The sequence below is a fragment of the Marmota monax genome, unplaced genomic scaffold (assembly GCF_021218885.2).
Source record: "Marmota monax isolate L192 unplaced genomic scaffold, Marmota_monax_Labrador192_F-V1.1 WCK01_AAM20220418_F8-fsc00061, whole genome shotgun sequence".
In the NCBI taxonomy this organism is placed as follows: domain Eukaryota; kingdom Metazoa; phylum Chordata; class Mammalia; order Rodentia; family Sciuridae; genus Marmota; species Marmota monax.
This window is the reverse complement of record NW_026695230.1, coordinates 9,420,886-9,438,060: the sequence shown is the minus strand read 5'-3', so window position 1 is coordinate 9,438,060 and position 17,175 is coordinate 9,420,886. Positions and strand designations below refer to the sequence as shown.

At 43.3% G+C, this 17,175-nt stretch overlaps 1 protein-coding gene across 4 annotated transcripts in view; it reads right to left on the bottom strand.

The window, feature by feature from the left end:
• Nucleotides 1-17,175, bottom strand: part of Plekha7 (pleckstrin homology domain containing A7) — a 215,618-nt gene that overhangs the window by 120,393 nt on the left and 78,050 nt on the right. The window contains exon 1 of one of the 4 annotated variants that reach the window (XM_058576951.1): nucleotides 14,217-14,693. The exons of the other annotated variants lie outside the window; for them this stretch is intronic. Within the exon in view, the coding sequence (XP_058432934.1) occupies nucleotides 14,217-14,299 (83 nt within the window). The 5' untranslated portion in view covers nucleotides 14,300-14,693. Of the gene's footprint in view, nucleotides 1-14,216; nucleotides 14,694-17,175 lie in introns of those variants that run through there. 4 annotated transcript variants of the gene reach the window in all.

Sequence of the window (17,175 nt, the reverse complement as noted above, 5' to 3'; positions counted from 1 at the left end):
ATAATACTAATAATATTAGTGATGAATATGGGAGCACATCAGAGAGGGAGAAACCGTGAGGATGGGGAATAGTGTTTCAAGTTACTGAAGGAAGAAAGCTAGCTTTGGCTTCTCAGGCTGTTTTCTTCTGTGATACATTCACACAGAAGCTGGAACCTTTATGTTCACTGCCTTCCCCCTCAAGATGGTCTGTTGTAAGAATCAGTGATAATCATGCATGTGCAATGTGTATTCTGGGGAAATTCCATCCATAAATTACTGAGCAGAAAGAGATCATTTCACAAGAAAATGAAGTGAAAGAAAGCACCCACGGCACCCTGAAGAGACAGGGGCCTCACCCCCACCTCACCATCTGAGGCAGCAGCATCCTATGCCCAGTGCCTGGAACCTGGAGAGCCTAGGTTCTTCTCTTATTCTCTTATTGCCATTGGGACACCTCACACAAGCTCATTCTCTGACTCAGTTTCTTTATCTACAAAATAGAGCACTATCTGAGCTATTCTCCAAGTTCAGCTGCATGAGTCTCTTTGTAGACTGAGTCTTGCTTCACTACCTGAATTCAGGCCTCATGCACCAATGACCTTGCATCTCCCTGGGTGCCAGCAATGAGGGAAGAGAAAGTGTCACGCATTTTGCTTTGCATAAAATATTTGACAGCTCTTCAGAAATCTCACCATAAAAAGAAACTAGCTCTTGCCAGTGAAAGGTAATAACCTAATGACCAATCTTGCAGAGACAATGACCCAGAAGAGATACTGCAATGGTCACCAAGAAGTGGAAGATTAATTCTAAATTGAGAAAAGGGAAGATTAACTTTATGGGCAGAAAGATGACGAGGGTAATATACTTGGCCAAATACAAGTCTAGAATTGCTGTGCTGAGTTCTACACTTCTTAAATTTGAGAAAATCTCAAGTGCTGGTAATTAGACCTGAATCTTATCATTGCCACTTAATAGATGAGTAATGTTTTATAAACATTTCCACATCCAAGGTATCACTTAATTCTCATTCACAACAAACATTTCTTTCTATCATAATCAGATAAGGGAAGGTGATGGAGAAAGCTAAGCAACTTGCCCAAGATCACACAACTAGAAAGCACAAGGCTGACAGGCAAACCGTGGATTGGAGTCCAAAGCCAGTGGTCTTTCCAGGTTGATTTATGCCTTTCCTCTGCAGGCCAAAACACAGATGAGAAGAGAGCTTATATTTTACGTGGCTTCATTTATGTGTATAATCTGGCACATTACCTAAGTCAGAAAGAAGCCAACTATGCAAATTTTAGAAGTCAAGTCCCCAAACATAAAAATGTTGTAGGATGCCAATAGGGTACATCCCTGAAAGACAGTTTCTCCCATGAAAGCAGTGGTCTCAACTGGGACAATTTTGTCCCCCAGAGGACATTTGGCAATGCCGGGAGACTTTTTTTTTTTTTTTTTTTTTTTTGTGGTCACTGGCATCCAAGGGTTAGAAGGCAGGGATGCTGTTAAACATCCTATAATGTTCAAGATAGCTCCCCAAAGCAAGCAATAATTTGGTTTAAAACATAATAGTACTCTTCCATCTTAGCAAAGTACAGAGGCAGAAGATGGGCTATGCCTTGCAAAGAACAAAGCTCGATGCAAATATGAGAGAGTGTTAACATTCTGGACTTGCCTTCAAGTTCTCCAGGTTTGACTCCAGCTCAGATTCACTGTGCGATCCTGGACAAGTCACTCTGTCACATGTCCCTACTATAAAACAGTGTGTCCGTGTTGTGTTTGGTTTGGTTTTTTTGTTTTGTTTTGTTTTTTGTTTTTTGTGGTTTGTTTTGTTTTGTTTTTTACTGGAGTGATTCTCAAACACAGGTATACCTGATTATAGCCTGAAATTCTTGCTAAAATACAAATTTCTAGGTTCCATTTCCAGGGAGTATGCATTTTTAACAAGCACCCCAGGGAATTTCTATAGGTGATTGCCAAATTGCAGTCTGAAATGTCACAAGAAAACTCAAAACAATGTAGGTAGCGTTTCCTAAGCAGGATCTGCAAGTTTGGGGAATGGTGCCATCGCACCCCAGGTATTAACCTAGAGGCCTCCTCACAATGAGAAAGTGACAAGGATTCTCTTAAGGAACTCCAAGGCAGAAAGGGCTGGGGAGGAAGCCCATCCATGAGACAGAAGAAGTAAAGAAGCAGATATAAACTGAAAAGTAGCCCATCAACCTGAGAGGCCACTCACAGAGCAAAGTGCCAAATACCCCAAATAATTGAGAGAAGGTGCTAGGACCTAGAACATCTAGTCAAATATATTAGCCAACAAGGATCATAAACATATTCATGTCATGAAAAGGAAACCACAGGCAAACCCAAACATGTAGCAAAGGGACTCTATCCAATAACTTGGTCCCTTGTTAACTCCTTTGGGGAAAGGTGGCTTTAACATCCAAAAAGAAACTGGCAGAAACGAGATCTCAGGGATTCCAGTCTGGAAGGGATTTCAGGGAGCCAAATAAGTTTGAACATTTACTGCAGGCACCCAATCCTTTGACCTGTCTATTCTCTACAGTGCAAACAGAAGTCACCCTCTGCCATTGAAGCCCTGTCCCCACCTCTCCCACTATGCTCTAAATGTTCAAGAAAAAAGTGCATCTAGGCCCTGGCTGATGAACCAAATATAAGTAGACTCTTATCCTACTTCTTCCCTTTTTCATCTTTAACCCTAACTAAAACACATTCATCCTGTCCACATCACTTGCTTAATTACCAGGCAGAGTGACACAGCCAGAGCATACCCCTCAAGGAGCCTCTGTAGAGGTTTCTCATCTCTCATGAATGGCCTGGTTCAGTGCTCTCATCTGTCATTTTATTCTTCCTTCTTCCCAAAAGGATGAGGAGCAAACTTCTGTGGCAGCTATCACACAGGCTTCTCCTACTATCTTCCCGTGAAGGAAATTGCTGACAGGCTTTGAGAGACACACCTTACTCCATGTCCTTGGAGAATCAGTGACCATTAGAATCACCTGTGATATGTTTTTAAAATGAGGCCAGAGCCCCAATTCAAACCAAAGAAATTAATCGCCCAGCATCGGGTCCCAAATGTCAATACTCTTAGAAACTCCCCCAGGGATTCTAAGTGAAACCAGGGATAATATTCACTGGGCTAAGGCTGTGCAGTGGGGACCTTGGGCTCCAACTCCAACTGGGTAAACTGAAAGTACCAGTGACATTCAGCACCAAAGAGAATCTGGGATAACAATAAAGAGAGTCAAGAAAAGGTTCTCCCTTTTCAAAAGGAGGAATAACAATCTGACGTGGATATTTTTAAATGGGAGCTGAATCTCAGAGAAAAACCTCTTTATTAAGTGCATAGACCCCTGGGTTTTGTCTCTTAAATGCTAGTTTCATTTCAATCCAGCACTACCCTGTGCCAGGCACTAAAGGAGGAACAGCAGAGTATAAAACAAAGCACCTCTTCTTAAGAGCGTAAATCTTCTGGAAGTCAAACTGGGAGCATCAAGAGTTAACATTCAGGTGGGATCAGGATCTGGAGGAGGTCAGTCAACCTGCACCACATGCTGGGGGGCTTCAGCTCCATCTCCTATGGGCTTCCCACGGGGTGCAGATACTCCCACGGGTGCTGCAAGGGCTCAATTCCCAGTCTCTCTTCTGTGAGACTCGCATCACCCTGCTGGGCTACTGCCAGCTAGCTCTAAAATGCCTAAGTAAGGGACGCAAGGGGACTCTTGCTGTCCATAAAGTTGCAACTATATTCATTTCATTTCCTTTTCAAATTAACATCCTATTGCCCAGTAATAAAGCTGTCAGCTCCCAACAAAGGACACTAGCAAAGAAAGGTGGCCCAGGCTATTCCAGCAAAAGGCACAGCTGTTGCTTGATGCTAAAGGTGGGCAGCCTAGGGTGGGATCCTACTGGGACCCTACCCTCCTACAGTAACCACTGTCTGTCCTATTTCCAGCATGCCCTGAAATTCCCCTCCCTGCCTGCCCATCCTCCGTCACCACACATTTACCACTTGGCCAATGTTCTTGGGAATGAAACACAATTAATCCCTGCTCAGCCACATTTTTTCCCCCAGAAAATGAATCTGATAGACCCGCAGTGTCAATAGGAAAGCACCACTCTGAATACTAATTGCCCCTGCAGAAAGCACTAGAGAGGCCGGCATGCAGGCCTCCATAGCATGAGCACTCCAGGATTCAGAAACCCTACCTGGCGTTATCAGTGGCAACTTGATGCGGGGACCGCCCTCCCCTTCGTGACAGCAGTAGCCAGAGACCCTCGAGTTTCCTCCAGGGTAACATAAGGCTGGTGGCCAGAGTTGAGCAGGGCTGCCTCAAGATGGTAAACAGCAATGCTCTGCTCCACTCCACTGAGGGGAACTGGCAGCAGGTGAAGATTTAAAATGCAGCAGATGAGATTTAGGTTAGATTCACAGACAAACTTCCTGACAGAGGGAAGCACTGCAAAGGCTGACCCATTACTTAAATTTCACTGGGGAGCCACAAGGGGTTGATTGTACGGTCTGCCAGGAAGCAAGTGAGCAGTGAGGAGGCAGCCTTCCCTACACAATGGCCAGGAGCACAGACCTCACCCAGGCTGCCCACAAGCACAGACCTCACCCAGGCTACCCACAGCTGCCTGAGGCACCACAGCTTATTTTTTTTAAGGAAGGTAAATTGAACCATCCACTAATAGTACTTTTAAATGTGCTTGTTCTTTGACCCAGGAATTTGAGTTCTAAGAATCTAATAGTAAAAAGTATAGTCAAATATTTTTTGTGTGTCTTTGGAGAAAAGAGGAAGGAACCTAAATGTCTAACTACTGAACAGACAGTGATGAAAAAAATTATGACACATGTATGCCACAGACTATTATGTAGCAAATAGAAATGCTTTTAAGGAATATGTAATGATCTAGGAAGTATGCTACAATAAATGAATAGGCAGATTAAATTGTGTGTTCTGTAAAAAAGAAAAAGAAAGAAAGAAAGTATGTGTTTATTTCAAAGAAGAATGGAAGGCAATACATCAAAATGTTAGTAGAATTCATCTCTGGGTAGGAAGGCAGATGTTTTTATTTTCTCCTTTTTTGGAATTTCCCAAAAATTCTAAAGTAAGAATAATCAGAAAACTTTCACAAGGAAAAATAAAAGAGCAGGGGGGGAAAAAAAAGAAAGAAAATCTGTTCTTTGACATACCTTGCCATAAATCTATTTATCTGTCTAGCCATTATTCCCAGAAAGCAAAACGGTGACACTCAATCTTACACTTGGCAAGACAAACATATTCTCCCTTCCAAAATGGCCCAGCACACTCACTACAGCCACCCAAAAACCACTCTTCAGAGGATTGGAATATATTGTGTTAACCCTGAGAGGTACGAAACTATCAGATTTAATGTCAACCACTATTTACCAAAAGTCCACTATATGACAGGACCTGGATAGGTTACATTCACATGGCCCTTTTTCATATATAAAGAAACGGAGGCCCCAAAATTCAAAACCACTTGTCTCAAATCACACAGATAATAAATGTCACGGCTGGGAGTAAATGTTGGTCACCTTACCCTCAGCCAGGCAAGGTTTTCATCATAGCCACCTCTAGGATTAGCATCTCCACAAAGACACAATGCAGACCATACCCCTCCTTTCTAGACTTAAACCCCTCACTCCCAATACCCCAAGACAGGCTACCTCACTGTTCCTTGCCACTACCCAAGGATGCAAATACACTAGCTTCATGGTCACCTAGTGATCCACTGTGGCCAAATTCCTCAGCTCTCCTCAATGACCTTTAAGGATAACTTAGCACCATGAGGTAAGCTGCCTATCAAGGGCCTCTCTGAAGGTGTCAGACTCTGGTGAGAAGAGGAGCCCTATAGTTCAAAAAAAAAAAAAAAAAAAAAGGCAGATGCCTTCAGGATCTCCTCCATACTTACAACATATGTGAAGGAGTCAGGCCTCTTACCCCCTTTTACAGATGGAGAAACAGAGGTCCCCAACACATGAACCTTATGGTATACAACAGCTCTAAGTCTAATAAGAAGCAGCCCTGGGACTCAACCTCAGGTCTTGTGATCTTTCCACCAGAAAAGCATACTGAGAACTCAGATTCTGAGGCCTGGGTATATTGAGTTTCCTATTGTGTTATACCAAATTATCACAAATGTAGAGACTTAAAACAACACAATTTAATCAATCAATCTATTAAGGAGGTAGCCATTTAAAAAAGCAAACAATAAGTAAAATAAAACATAAATTTGGTTATAAAATGTGTTAAATGTCATGGGAGGATAAACAAAAGTCTGTAATGTAGTAGTAAAGGGTACCCATTCAGAACACTTAAGGTGAAAATAAAAGGGGTTTATCACAAGAATGTGGTCTGTCTGAAATTAGTAATAAATAAATAAATAAACAAAAGGAAACAACTTGACTGATCCTGAATAGGGGAACTGGTAAATAAAATTTCATGTATTTAGATAATGACTAATTAAGTTGAATAAATTAGATGTATATACATCAACATGAAAGATCCAAAAGAAATGTTAAATTAAAAATAGATAATACATAATTTTCTCACAAACAAGTCAGTATATTGTCTATGGATAAAAATATAAATAAAAGTATGTAAAAGGGACTGGAACAAAAACATGTGCAAAGAAACATATCATCTCATGGTTCTAGATGTCAGCAGGTCTAAAAGCGTCAGCAGGGTACATTCCTTCTGTAGTCCTTAGAGAAAAATCCTTTCCTTGCCTTTTCCAGCTTCTAGAAGCTACCAACATTCCTTGACTCATGGCCTCACATCCCTTCACCTTCTGCTACCCTTGGTATATTTCCTTCTCTTCACTCTAATAAAGATCCTTCTGATGACCTTGCAGTCACCTAGATGATCAAGGATAATTTCCCCATCCCCAAATCTTTCATCACATCTGAAAGTCTCTTTTATTATTTAAGGTAACAAATTGACAAGTTTTCAGAATTAGAACCCAGACACCTTTGGAGGTCATCGTTTGGCTTACCTCACTGTCCCAGCACCTAGTGCACACCAGAAACACAGTGACTCATTCATGAAAGAGTCTATGCTCCAAATGGTCTTAAACTTTCTTGGCTGGTTTAGGAGAGACTCAAAGCTTGGACCCCAGGTTTCAGTCAGAATCTCTCAAAGGGGGCCCTGAAAGTCATGTCTATAATCAAGGCTCTGGATTTCTTCAGTTAACTTGGAAACAGCCTTCATCTTCACTTTCATACTGTTGCTCCAGGTAAATACCTACCAGTTGAATCTCTGAACTCTGACAGTACAGACAGATGACTCAACTCAAAAAATCATCCAGTAATTGCCCTTTAGAGAGATTGATAGGCACAGTCTACATCTTCCCTAGAGCTCTAAAGCCACATGGTATCATTACAGTGCGAACAGAAGCCAAATGGCAGCAGGATAAGGGTTCTATCACTTAACAGCATGAGTCAGATTTGATAAATATCACACATTCTTTGAAATTCTATCAAAATCAAACCTTAAATTAGCAGACTATGGTGGCAACCTAGCAACCCAGCCACATTCATTTCCACTTAAGCCTGATACCTGAACAAGATGTCACATCCCAATAGGAGCCACACCCCAGAGGTGGGAGGCATGCTGGGTCCCCAACACATGAACCTTATGGTATACAACAGGTGTCTCTAAGGGGCAATGGAGGAAACCAAGTTGGGACCCAAACTCTGACTTGCCAATATCTTTTTGGGTTTAATTGACCTTTCGGAGCTTTCCCAATATAAGCACAATGAGCCCACTGACACTGACTCACAGGCCAGATGCCTAGCAAGTAGTATAGTTCCTTTCTTCCTGCCCCTGAAATGAGAAAGCTGGCTGGGCAAGTAAAAGCTTTTAGGGAGAGTGCAAATTGTTGTAAATGCCCTGTTTGTGTTAAATACACATCACCTACACACTGTTTCCAAAATTTCTGCCACATCCCTGTCTAACCTGTACTTCTGCTTTTTTCTTTAATCAGACCATACAGATTCTAGCCACATCCTGAGCAATAACAGCTGCTGAATAAGTAATAGTCTAGCTGTATTTTATTTCAAAAACACATGAAAAAGCCCACTAATGTACAAAACTATTAAACTAAAAAACATTCTCCTTTGTATAATGCCATATCATTTCACACCTCAGGAAACTGGTGCTGACTCAACTCAAAACTATTCTCTATGCCTAGGTCACTTCCCTTCTGAAACTTAGTTTCCCTCAATAAGAAAATAAAGACAAAGGTCCAAACAAAACTTTTCATTCTCTTCCAGTTTCAATATTCTGAGACTATCAATCCCCCCCCCCCCGCAAAAAAAAAAGAATCGAAGCAGGAAAGTTTTTTTTAAATGTCAATAAATACCACTCAGTACAGTACAGTTGTCTCTCAGTATCTTTGGAGACTTAGTTCCAGGACTCCCTCAAGTATCAAAATCTATAGATGATCATGTCCCTTATATGAAATGGCATAGTGTCTGCATATAACCTATGGACAGGCTCCATCTCCAGATTACTTAAAATGCCTAATCAATGTAAATGCTCTGTAAATAGCTGTTATACTGTATTGTTTAGGGAATGACGACAAGGAAAAAAAAAAGTCTATACATGTTTGGTACAGATGAAATTTCCCCAAAAAATATTTTATATGTGTAGTTGGTAGAATCCATGGATGTGAAACCCATGGCTACAGAAGGTCAACTGTAATTAGATTTAATACCAGAGACAGGAAAAAGGATAAGAGAGAATGACAGAGAGGAGTGCCATATCTTCGTTTTAAAAGACTGACTGTGCTTCCCTTTCCTGGGATGTTATATCTGCAGCTTTTCATAAGAGATGGCACTTGGTTTTGTAATAAGACAAGTTAGATTTGAACCTCAGCTTGGGTGGTTGTTAGTTTTATTCCCTTATCCGAGACTTTTTAAAATTCTTTTAAGATGTTGATGGACCTTTATTTTATTCATTTATTTATATGTGGTGCTGAGAATCAAACACAGTGCCTCACACATGCTAGGCAAGTGCTCTTCCACTGAGCCACAACCCCAGCCCTAGGCAAAATATTTAAACTTTTAGTTTCCACAGTTTTAAAATGGGCAATACCTCCTTCGCAAGGTTGACTAGGAATTAAGTGTGAGTAATTTATATGAAGCCATTTGGGAACAGAGCTGGATACAGTAGATGTTTCCTATCACTATGAATGCCTACACTAATTAGTTGAATGCACTCTGAAAACAGGAAAGTCTTGCCCATCTTTCTCTCACAGTGCTTAGTATGGTGCTTCACACAAAATAAAGAATTTGATCTGAATCTGTTGGGAAACAAATCTTACAGAACAAGTATCTGCTCCGAGGCACGAAACTAGATATGCCCCAAGATGTACAGATAACAAGCAAATCTCCCCTGGCAAAAACAAATGTCCCCACTTCCTTGAAATTAAAAAAAAAAAAATCAGAAATCCACCCAAATGCAAACAATGGAACAATGGTTGTCTTTGGGGCTTGATCCACAATTCTCCCCTTCTATATTCCTTTTCTGATATTTAAAAATCTCAACAATGTATATCTAATAGGAAAAATTGTTAGAACTATTACAAGAATAAACAAGACTGCCTGAGTCTAAGTCAGAAAGTCAGAGACCTGGTGTCCAGTCTCCGCCATTAGTATCTGGCTACCTGACCTGAGGCAAGTCACTTTACTTTCTCATAAACTGACAGAAACTATACCCTCTCTGATGACATCATCGGGTGACTGTGGGAGCAGGGGACCCAGGACCATTCTGTAGAAACTCTTTCTGTGATAAGCAGAGTTCTGGAATCTCATGAGCATGCCTGGAGCCCTACCAGTTGCTTTTACTTTTTATTCCAAACCAGACATTTATTTCTTTGTGTCACACCTTCATAAATGTTGCTCTCGTTATTAATAGAGGGATAACCCACAAGGCTGCAGCCTTTTTTTTTTTTTCATCTTAAAAGCATGCTATAAAAGTAATGAGAATGAATTTGGGGCTGCAATCATAACTCTTACATAATGAGCACCATCCAAGTTCGAACCACCACCAGCTGTGAGCCCTTTTCCTCATAGGGCATTTCGTTTCCTTCTTCCTTTAATTTTTTTTTTCCCCTAACACATGGGAAACTTCAGACCTCAGCACACACAAGAAGATCATTTGGAGCAGTGGGAAGGAGGCAACACAGCTAAGCAGAGTATCAGAGAGAAAGATGGGACCTTGAAAACTCTGAGCATAATGGTCTGATTGCTCTAGACAAAACATCTCCCCTGCCAAATGTCAAATCAAACTAGCAACCACGTTCTCAAAAGCAACCACTAGGCAGGGTGAGCGTAGGCCCCACAGGGCCTATGGATGAGTGGGGCACAGAGGGACACCAAAGAACAAGCTGACCAATAAAGACCTCTATTACCCATTTTACAAAATCATATCCAAATTTAGCCTGGGGCATCAGAATAGGTCAACAGAAAAAAAAAATGGGAGGGTGAATAGGTCACACTCCCAATGGAAGAAAAGGAGGTTTCTATTTGTAGCAACTTCAGTTCATTTCTACTACAGGAGACAAAGGCCTTCAGATGCATGATTTCCAACAGAGGGTCAGCTACCCAAAAACAACAATGATAATTCCTAACAGCTCAACTTCCTTATAAATAAACTGCGGATAGTAATTACTTGTATCATAAGTTGTTGTGAGAATTCAATGAGATAACACAAAAAGGCACTTAGCTTACCATGTACCAGACACTGTTCTATCAATAATACATAATGCCACATTCAGTTTTGCATGTATTATCCCATTTGACCAAAGGAATATCTGTGTGAAGCAGGTTTTATGATTCTCACAGGACATTAGCTCAAAGAGATAAAAAGACTTATCCAGAGTCACACAACTAAAAAGCAGTGTGTACCCAGTTGCTTTTAGGACTGACACTGCACAATCCTGGTATACCAGGAGTTTGGACATGCCACCTTTCCTAGGAGCCTGGCTGTAGTCTCTAATGGCAACACAAAAGGACATTTCTGACATTCTTATTTTCTATATAACAAACCAATTCCCTCAATTGATGAGCCAGTGATTGTCTAGCTACCATCATTAAAACAAAACAAAACCAGCTGTGAATTCAGCAAGCACTGAGTTGAAGCCTTTACAAACATTTCATATGACCCTCATGATTACACTGGGAGGAAGTGTCCTTATCCCATTGAACAGGCAAAGAAACTGACTGAGGGATGGTCACAGACACAAAGCTTATAAGCAGCACAGACTGTGTTTGAACTCAAGTCCTCAGAAAAAAATGCCATATATTGTTGCCTCAATTAACTCCTCATTCTCTCTGCCCTCATCCCTACATAACCATAGGACAGAGGCCTGGAAAAATAATCTCTCTTTCCCTTCACAAGAAAGTACAAATCCCAGGGAGGAACTTTTTGGTTTTGCAAACCAAGAGAGCAAAGGCTGCCAGAGTCTTTACTCTACTTCTCCTCCCCATCTTGTCTGACTCAGAACAAACTTTCAGAGCACTCTTCTCTTACCCTAGAAAAAGGCTTCCTGCCACAGCTGCTGCTGAGGAACACACTAAGCACCACCATCAACCCAGTGCCTCCTTAAAGAGGAAGAGAAAAGGATAAGCTGAGGAGTGGTACAAACAGGTTGTCCCTTTCTTCAGGTCTGGGCCCCAGAACAGAGGCCTCAGCTGATGCCGAATTCAACCCAGCTTGCTCCCTGTGGGGTAGGCATTAGAAGCAAGGCACATGGGGGAAATCTCCAATCGTCCTTATTGCTGACCCCAAAACCCCTAGTGACACCAACCCTCTCACCCCACAACCTAACTGCCTCACACTTTCCTCACAACCCCACAATCACAGGTGCCTGTTCAACTCACAGTGCACAAGAGACACTACTATTCACCTACTCCTTACAAAATCACCTTCAGTAGCTTCCCCAGGCAGTGGCTGGGCCATAATCAATGCATATTCAGCCATGACCAACAGGCCAAAAGGTAAGCAGACATCAGATGGCAGGCTTGGACAGACTTCCCATAATAGAAATAAAACTTATTCTACCTCCAACCCATACAAGTTGCCAGCAGATCAAGCCACTGTGGGAGAAGGCAGCACTCTTATCAGAGCCCTGTGTGCTGAGGGAGGGTGCCCTAAGTGTATATATCACAAACCCAGGTGGAGTAGCAGGTGGCATGGATTCCCCAAATTGTCCAGGTATCCAGGTCAACAGCCTCTCTGAAGGCAAGCCCTTCTTCACTCATTTCCTCTCTAGAAGGCTGGGGTGAGATGGGAGACTCTGTGTTTTTGGATAGCAATCAGAGCAGCCCAGCCCATGGACACTACAGCAGGGAGGCAGATGAACACACAAGTCAAGTCACAAGTGGGCAAAAAAAAAAAAAAAAAAAGAACCGGAGAGAGGGCAGTGGGAGAGCAGAGCAGTCTCTCAGATCACTGCCCAGTCTCCCTCAGGGTACTCCACCTCCCATAAGCCCACCACTCCCCACACTCCACCCTCCTTCCTTCCTATAAAGTCCAGCCTCCTCCTTTTTCCTTCCCAAGAGCACCAGCTTCCACGATGCTCTTTCTTCTCATCACACTTACTCTACAAATCCTTGAGCCCTTCAGTTAACAGAACTGAGTATTCTATCCTAAACTGAGAAGAATTTAATAGCTTCCCAGGTCTTCAAGACAAAATGCTGTGAGGAAGGCTGAGTTTGGCAACTCTCCTCAGGTCTGCTTCCCATCAGCCGAGCCCAACCTCATTCATATCCTCCATTTAAGACCTGGGCCCTTCCACTTCCATTCCTTTGGTCCTACCCAGAAAATCCCCCAGCACAACAGCTCACTTTAAGCTTTAAGGTAAATTCACCCTCTCCCTGCCAAGAAGGGGCGGGAAACTGAAACTGCCTGAAGGAGGAGCTTCCCTCCTCCGCCCTCGCAATTCCGAACCTGGATTTCTACTTCCTTTCCACTGAGGGCCCTGGGAAAGTCAGGTCAGGTGACCACCTGCCAGAGCTTTGCCTGGGCCCTTATTAGTGCTACAGATCTGGGGCCTGAAAATACTCCCCAGGCACTTGTGGAGTGCGTGCGGATGTGTTCAGGCTCTGGGGCCAGGACAGGGTAGCAGTTTTCAGAATGCTTCAAACTACCTGCACAGAGGACTTAGGTCTTACACATCTGGACTGGAAGTTCACTGGGAAGCTCAGGCAAGGGATGGGAGTGAGGATGGTTTCTGAAGGCAAAGGAGAACGGGTACAGACTGTTCCAAAGAAGATAAAAACTGAGGGATGCTTCCTTTCTGCCTTTCATGGAGAACAGGGGCCATCCCTTCCCTGAGCGCGGGTTGGGGGCAATGCCCACTTCCTACTCAGGAAACACACTGCTTAAACCTTAAACCAAAAAGAGAACCTGCAACCCACCAATCTCATTTTCAGATTCCCTCTCCCCAGCGTAGACACATTAATAATTAACTTGCCTACCCAGGAGCTCCTGGCATTGCCATAAAAGATGAGTAATGGAACCAGAGCTCCGGCCCTATGCCCGCGGGCTTCAAGGATCAGGGCTGGTACAAGCTCCTGGAACAAAGCCTCTGCATTCCTCCAGAAAGGTGTGTCTGAAACCAGAGCTGTCACAAGCTAGCTGACCCCTTACCTCCTCTTTAGCCGGCTCCTCGCAAGTGTGAGTGGAGAGGCTCCGGGAGAAGAGGAGGTGGGGCAGGCACCCAGTGCGCCTTGCAGAATGCGTGGAGAGGTCGCCTCTGCCCACCTCCCGACCCCCACCCCCACTCCACTGCTGGCCAGCCGCTGTCCCCGCAGCCGCACACCTCCGGGGCGTGGGGCCCCCAACCATAGCCGATTTCGGAAAGCCGCGCTGTCTGCTGAGAGATAATCCTGTTACCAGGAACGCAGGCTGTACTTGGAGACCTGATTCTTAAAACAACAAGGCATCTCCCTCGGCGCCCTTCCCGATTAGTAACCCAAAGCCGGCTCAACGAATTCTCTCACTGTAACTCCAGGGACGAGCTGCGGTTCCCATGCCGATGGCCGGCGGGGAACGAACCTGCTCCGGTTACGCCGCGCCCAGAGAGACACAAAGCACTGCCGAATGCAGCCCATGAATGCTGCTTGCTGCCGACCCTCCAGCCCGCAGACCCCCGAAAGTTATGGCGCGTGCACACACCTGCAGCCCCCCCTTGATGGATCCCGCCAGCCCCCTAGGGCGGCAAGGCACGTGTCCCGGGGCTGGCAGTGCCGCGGCTCCATGCGCCCCACTCTGCGAGCCCAGGCGGGCTACGGGTCAGCAGCGCTGGGCGACCAAGCGCTTCGGGGCCTCAACAAGCTGGCGGCGCATCCCGCGCCCTACTCGTCCTCGCCGGAGCCTTCCTGAAGAACCCACACCCACTTGACATCAGCACCGACCAAAGCACGTGGCGCAGCGCCAGACGGCGGACCCTGGCAATCCAGAGAGTGCCCCAGGTGCTGCCGCTTGGCCAGGACGGCGCGTCCCAGCACGGCACATTCCTTTCCTTTGCAGAGGATGCTGCAAAAGCGAGGCAGTTGGGAAATGGAGGAGGGGGAGTGAAACCCGCGGAGGGGGCAGGACCTGCGGCCTCACAGCGGCGCCGCTCTGGCGCCCAGCCAACCACTGGCAGAACTGACAGCCCTTGCAGCAAGTACCCATCAACTGTGAAGACAAGGATGTAAATGACCCGGTGTGCTTTCCTGGTCCCGCTAAGGAGCCCTCCAAGAGCCCTGACCTTGAATTTTCTTCTTCAGAATGATTCAAGGAGGCCCCTGTTTAATAGCTCCTACTAAATTGAGGAGGCTGACTTCAATAAGACAGAAAAGAATGCCGGGTTGGATGTGGTTGCAGACTCCATAGGACAGGAGGCTACTATCAAGCACCCAGAGAAGCAGACCATACCCTCTGTCTTGTCTCCACACTGACAACTTCAAATGTCTCCTTTCTTCTCTCAGTGCCATTGGCAATAGGGACCGCTCTCTGGGTTCTGCAGACAATCAGAAACAGCAATGCCTGGCAACCCACACACTACTAATTCATTCATTAGCATCCATCCAAATATTCAAATGTTGAAACATAAATAAAGCTCAGTATGTGCCAGGAGCAACAGAAGATAAAGTACCTGCACCCACACCCCTTACAATCTAGTCAGGGAGAGAAATACTAAATACAGTACAAAGTAATCAAAATGGTCATAAGGGTATTAAAGGTAAAAGGTGCTACAAGAATGCACAAGAGAGCAGGAAAGTATTCCCTGATACTTTTTCACTACTGAGGCATGAAGATGAAGGAAGTTCTGGCAAAGACACTGGTCATTAAGGTATAAGTGTTCATTCATTCACAGGGACAGATGATTAAGCAGAAGCAAACTGCCCTGCCAAGACAACTGAACTTTTGTCCAGGAGGGGCAGCTCATAGCTCTGGAAGATAGCCTGGCTATCCATTCAGAGACCTTTATGTGTTTTCTCATTGTCCCCCACCCACCCACCCTACAAACACACACCATGGCTGTCTCACTTTGATGAAAGAGCACTAAACAGGAACCAGTAACCTTCATGTATGGCTCCAACTCCATCATCAATTTGCTGAGTGGCCTAAAAAATTTCCTCTACTCTCTGGTTTCAGTGTTCTAAAATGAGGGATTGGATTAGGCAGTGCTTCTCCATACAATTTTCTCCATACAAATATCATTACCATCCTGTAGCTTCTATGATGACAAGGTGCCAAATTATCTTCCAAATCAAAAGTTATAATGAATATGTTTTTTAAAACTGCATATACCCTTTAAGTATTAAGCAGTATGCCATCCTTCAAGGTCTGCTGAAGATAGCTTACAAGCAGAAGAAATGGCCTCCACGCTCACCCTTCTGTTATCTATCTCACTCTCCCACATGAATCAATCACCAGCACTTATCATCTCTAGTCTTGTTTCTTTTATTTTCTTTCCAGGATAAATTGGACAGGCAATGAACAACAGTACTGGGTCATCCAAAAACAAAAAAAAATGGCATGTTGTGGAGACTCTTTTGAGTGATAATTTCCAGTAACAGTGGGAAATAAATACTCTGAAGGAAGTATACAATGTTTCTGGGGACAATTTGGCAATATGAATTAAAAACCTTAATTCTTATATCCTATGAACCAGCAATACCACATTTAAGTATTATCCACAGACATAATTATGGATGGGCAAAGAGATTTATCCATAAGGATGCTCATTTCATCAAATTAACAGCAAATAATTGCAAATGACCTAAATATATAATAGGAGATTGGTCATTAAATTGTGGCATATCCTTACAATGGAACACATGCAACTTTAAAAATGGTATATATAAAATATTTACCATAAAATAAAAGATTACAAAACAAAACAAATGATCCCAGTTGAGTGTGTGTTTGCTTTGCTTGGGGGGGGGGGGAAGTTGGGGGGAGTGGTAAGGACTTTCTGGAGTTACACTGTGTCCATATTTTCTTACTATCTTAGAACCTATGCCCCCAAGCAAAACATGTTACCACTATGGCTTATCATCCTCACAAGTAAATCTGTTAGCCTACATTAAAGCTACAAAACCCTAATATTAAAACAGAATGAAATAAACCTTACAAGTAAGAGGAACTCAGTTCAATTCTTCCCCACCATCCACTCACCATTAGGGATTTGATAGTAATCTTAAAGGGGGAATGGTTTTGCCCCTAGACTTTTCATTTCATATAGATTTTTCATTTGTTCTTTCCTTGTGTCTAGCTTAATGATTTTCAAACTTTAATGTGCATTAGGCATTAGAATTACTGTCCATGGTGGTTTAGGGTACATTTGACTTTATAAGATTTTTTTTTTTTTTTTTTTTTTTTTACTGTATGCTGATTCCAGAATCTAATTACTGTAAGAAAGTTTGGTAAAACAGATAAATAGAAGGATATTTACCAATATGTTATCAATGGTGGAATTTCAGCTGATTTTTAATTTCCTTCCTTGGGATTGTCTGTTTTTGCCAAATTATCTAACAATAAACATATATTGCTTTGGTGATCGGAACATAAAATGTTGTTCAAATATAACTGGGTTAAAAACTCCCCAAAAGATAAACTAAAAATAAACTATGGCTTGAGTTTA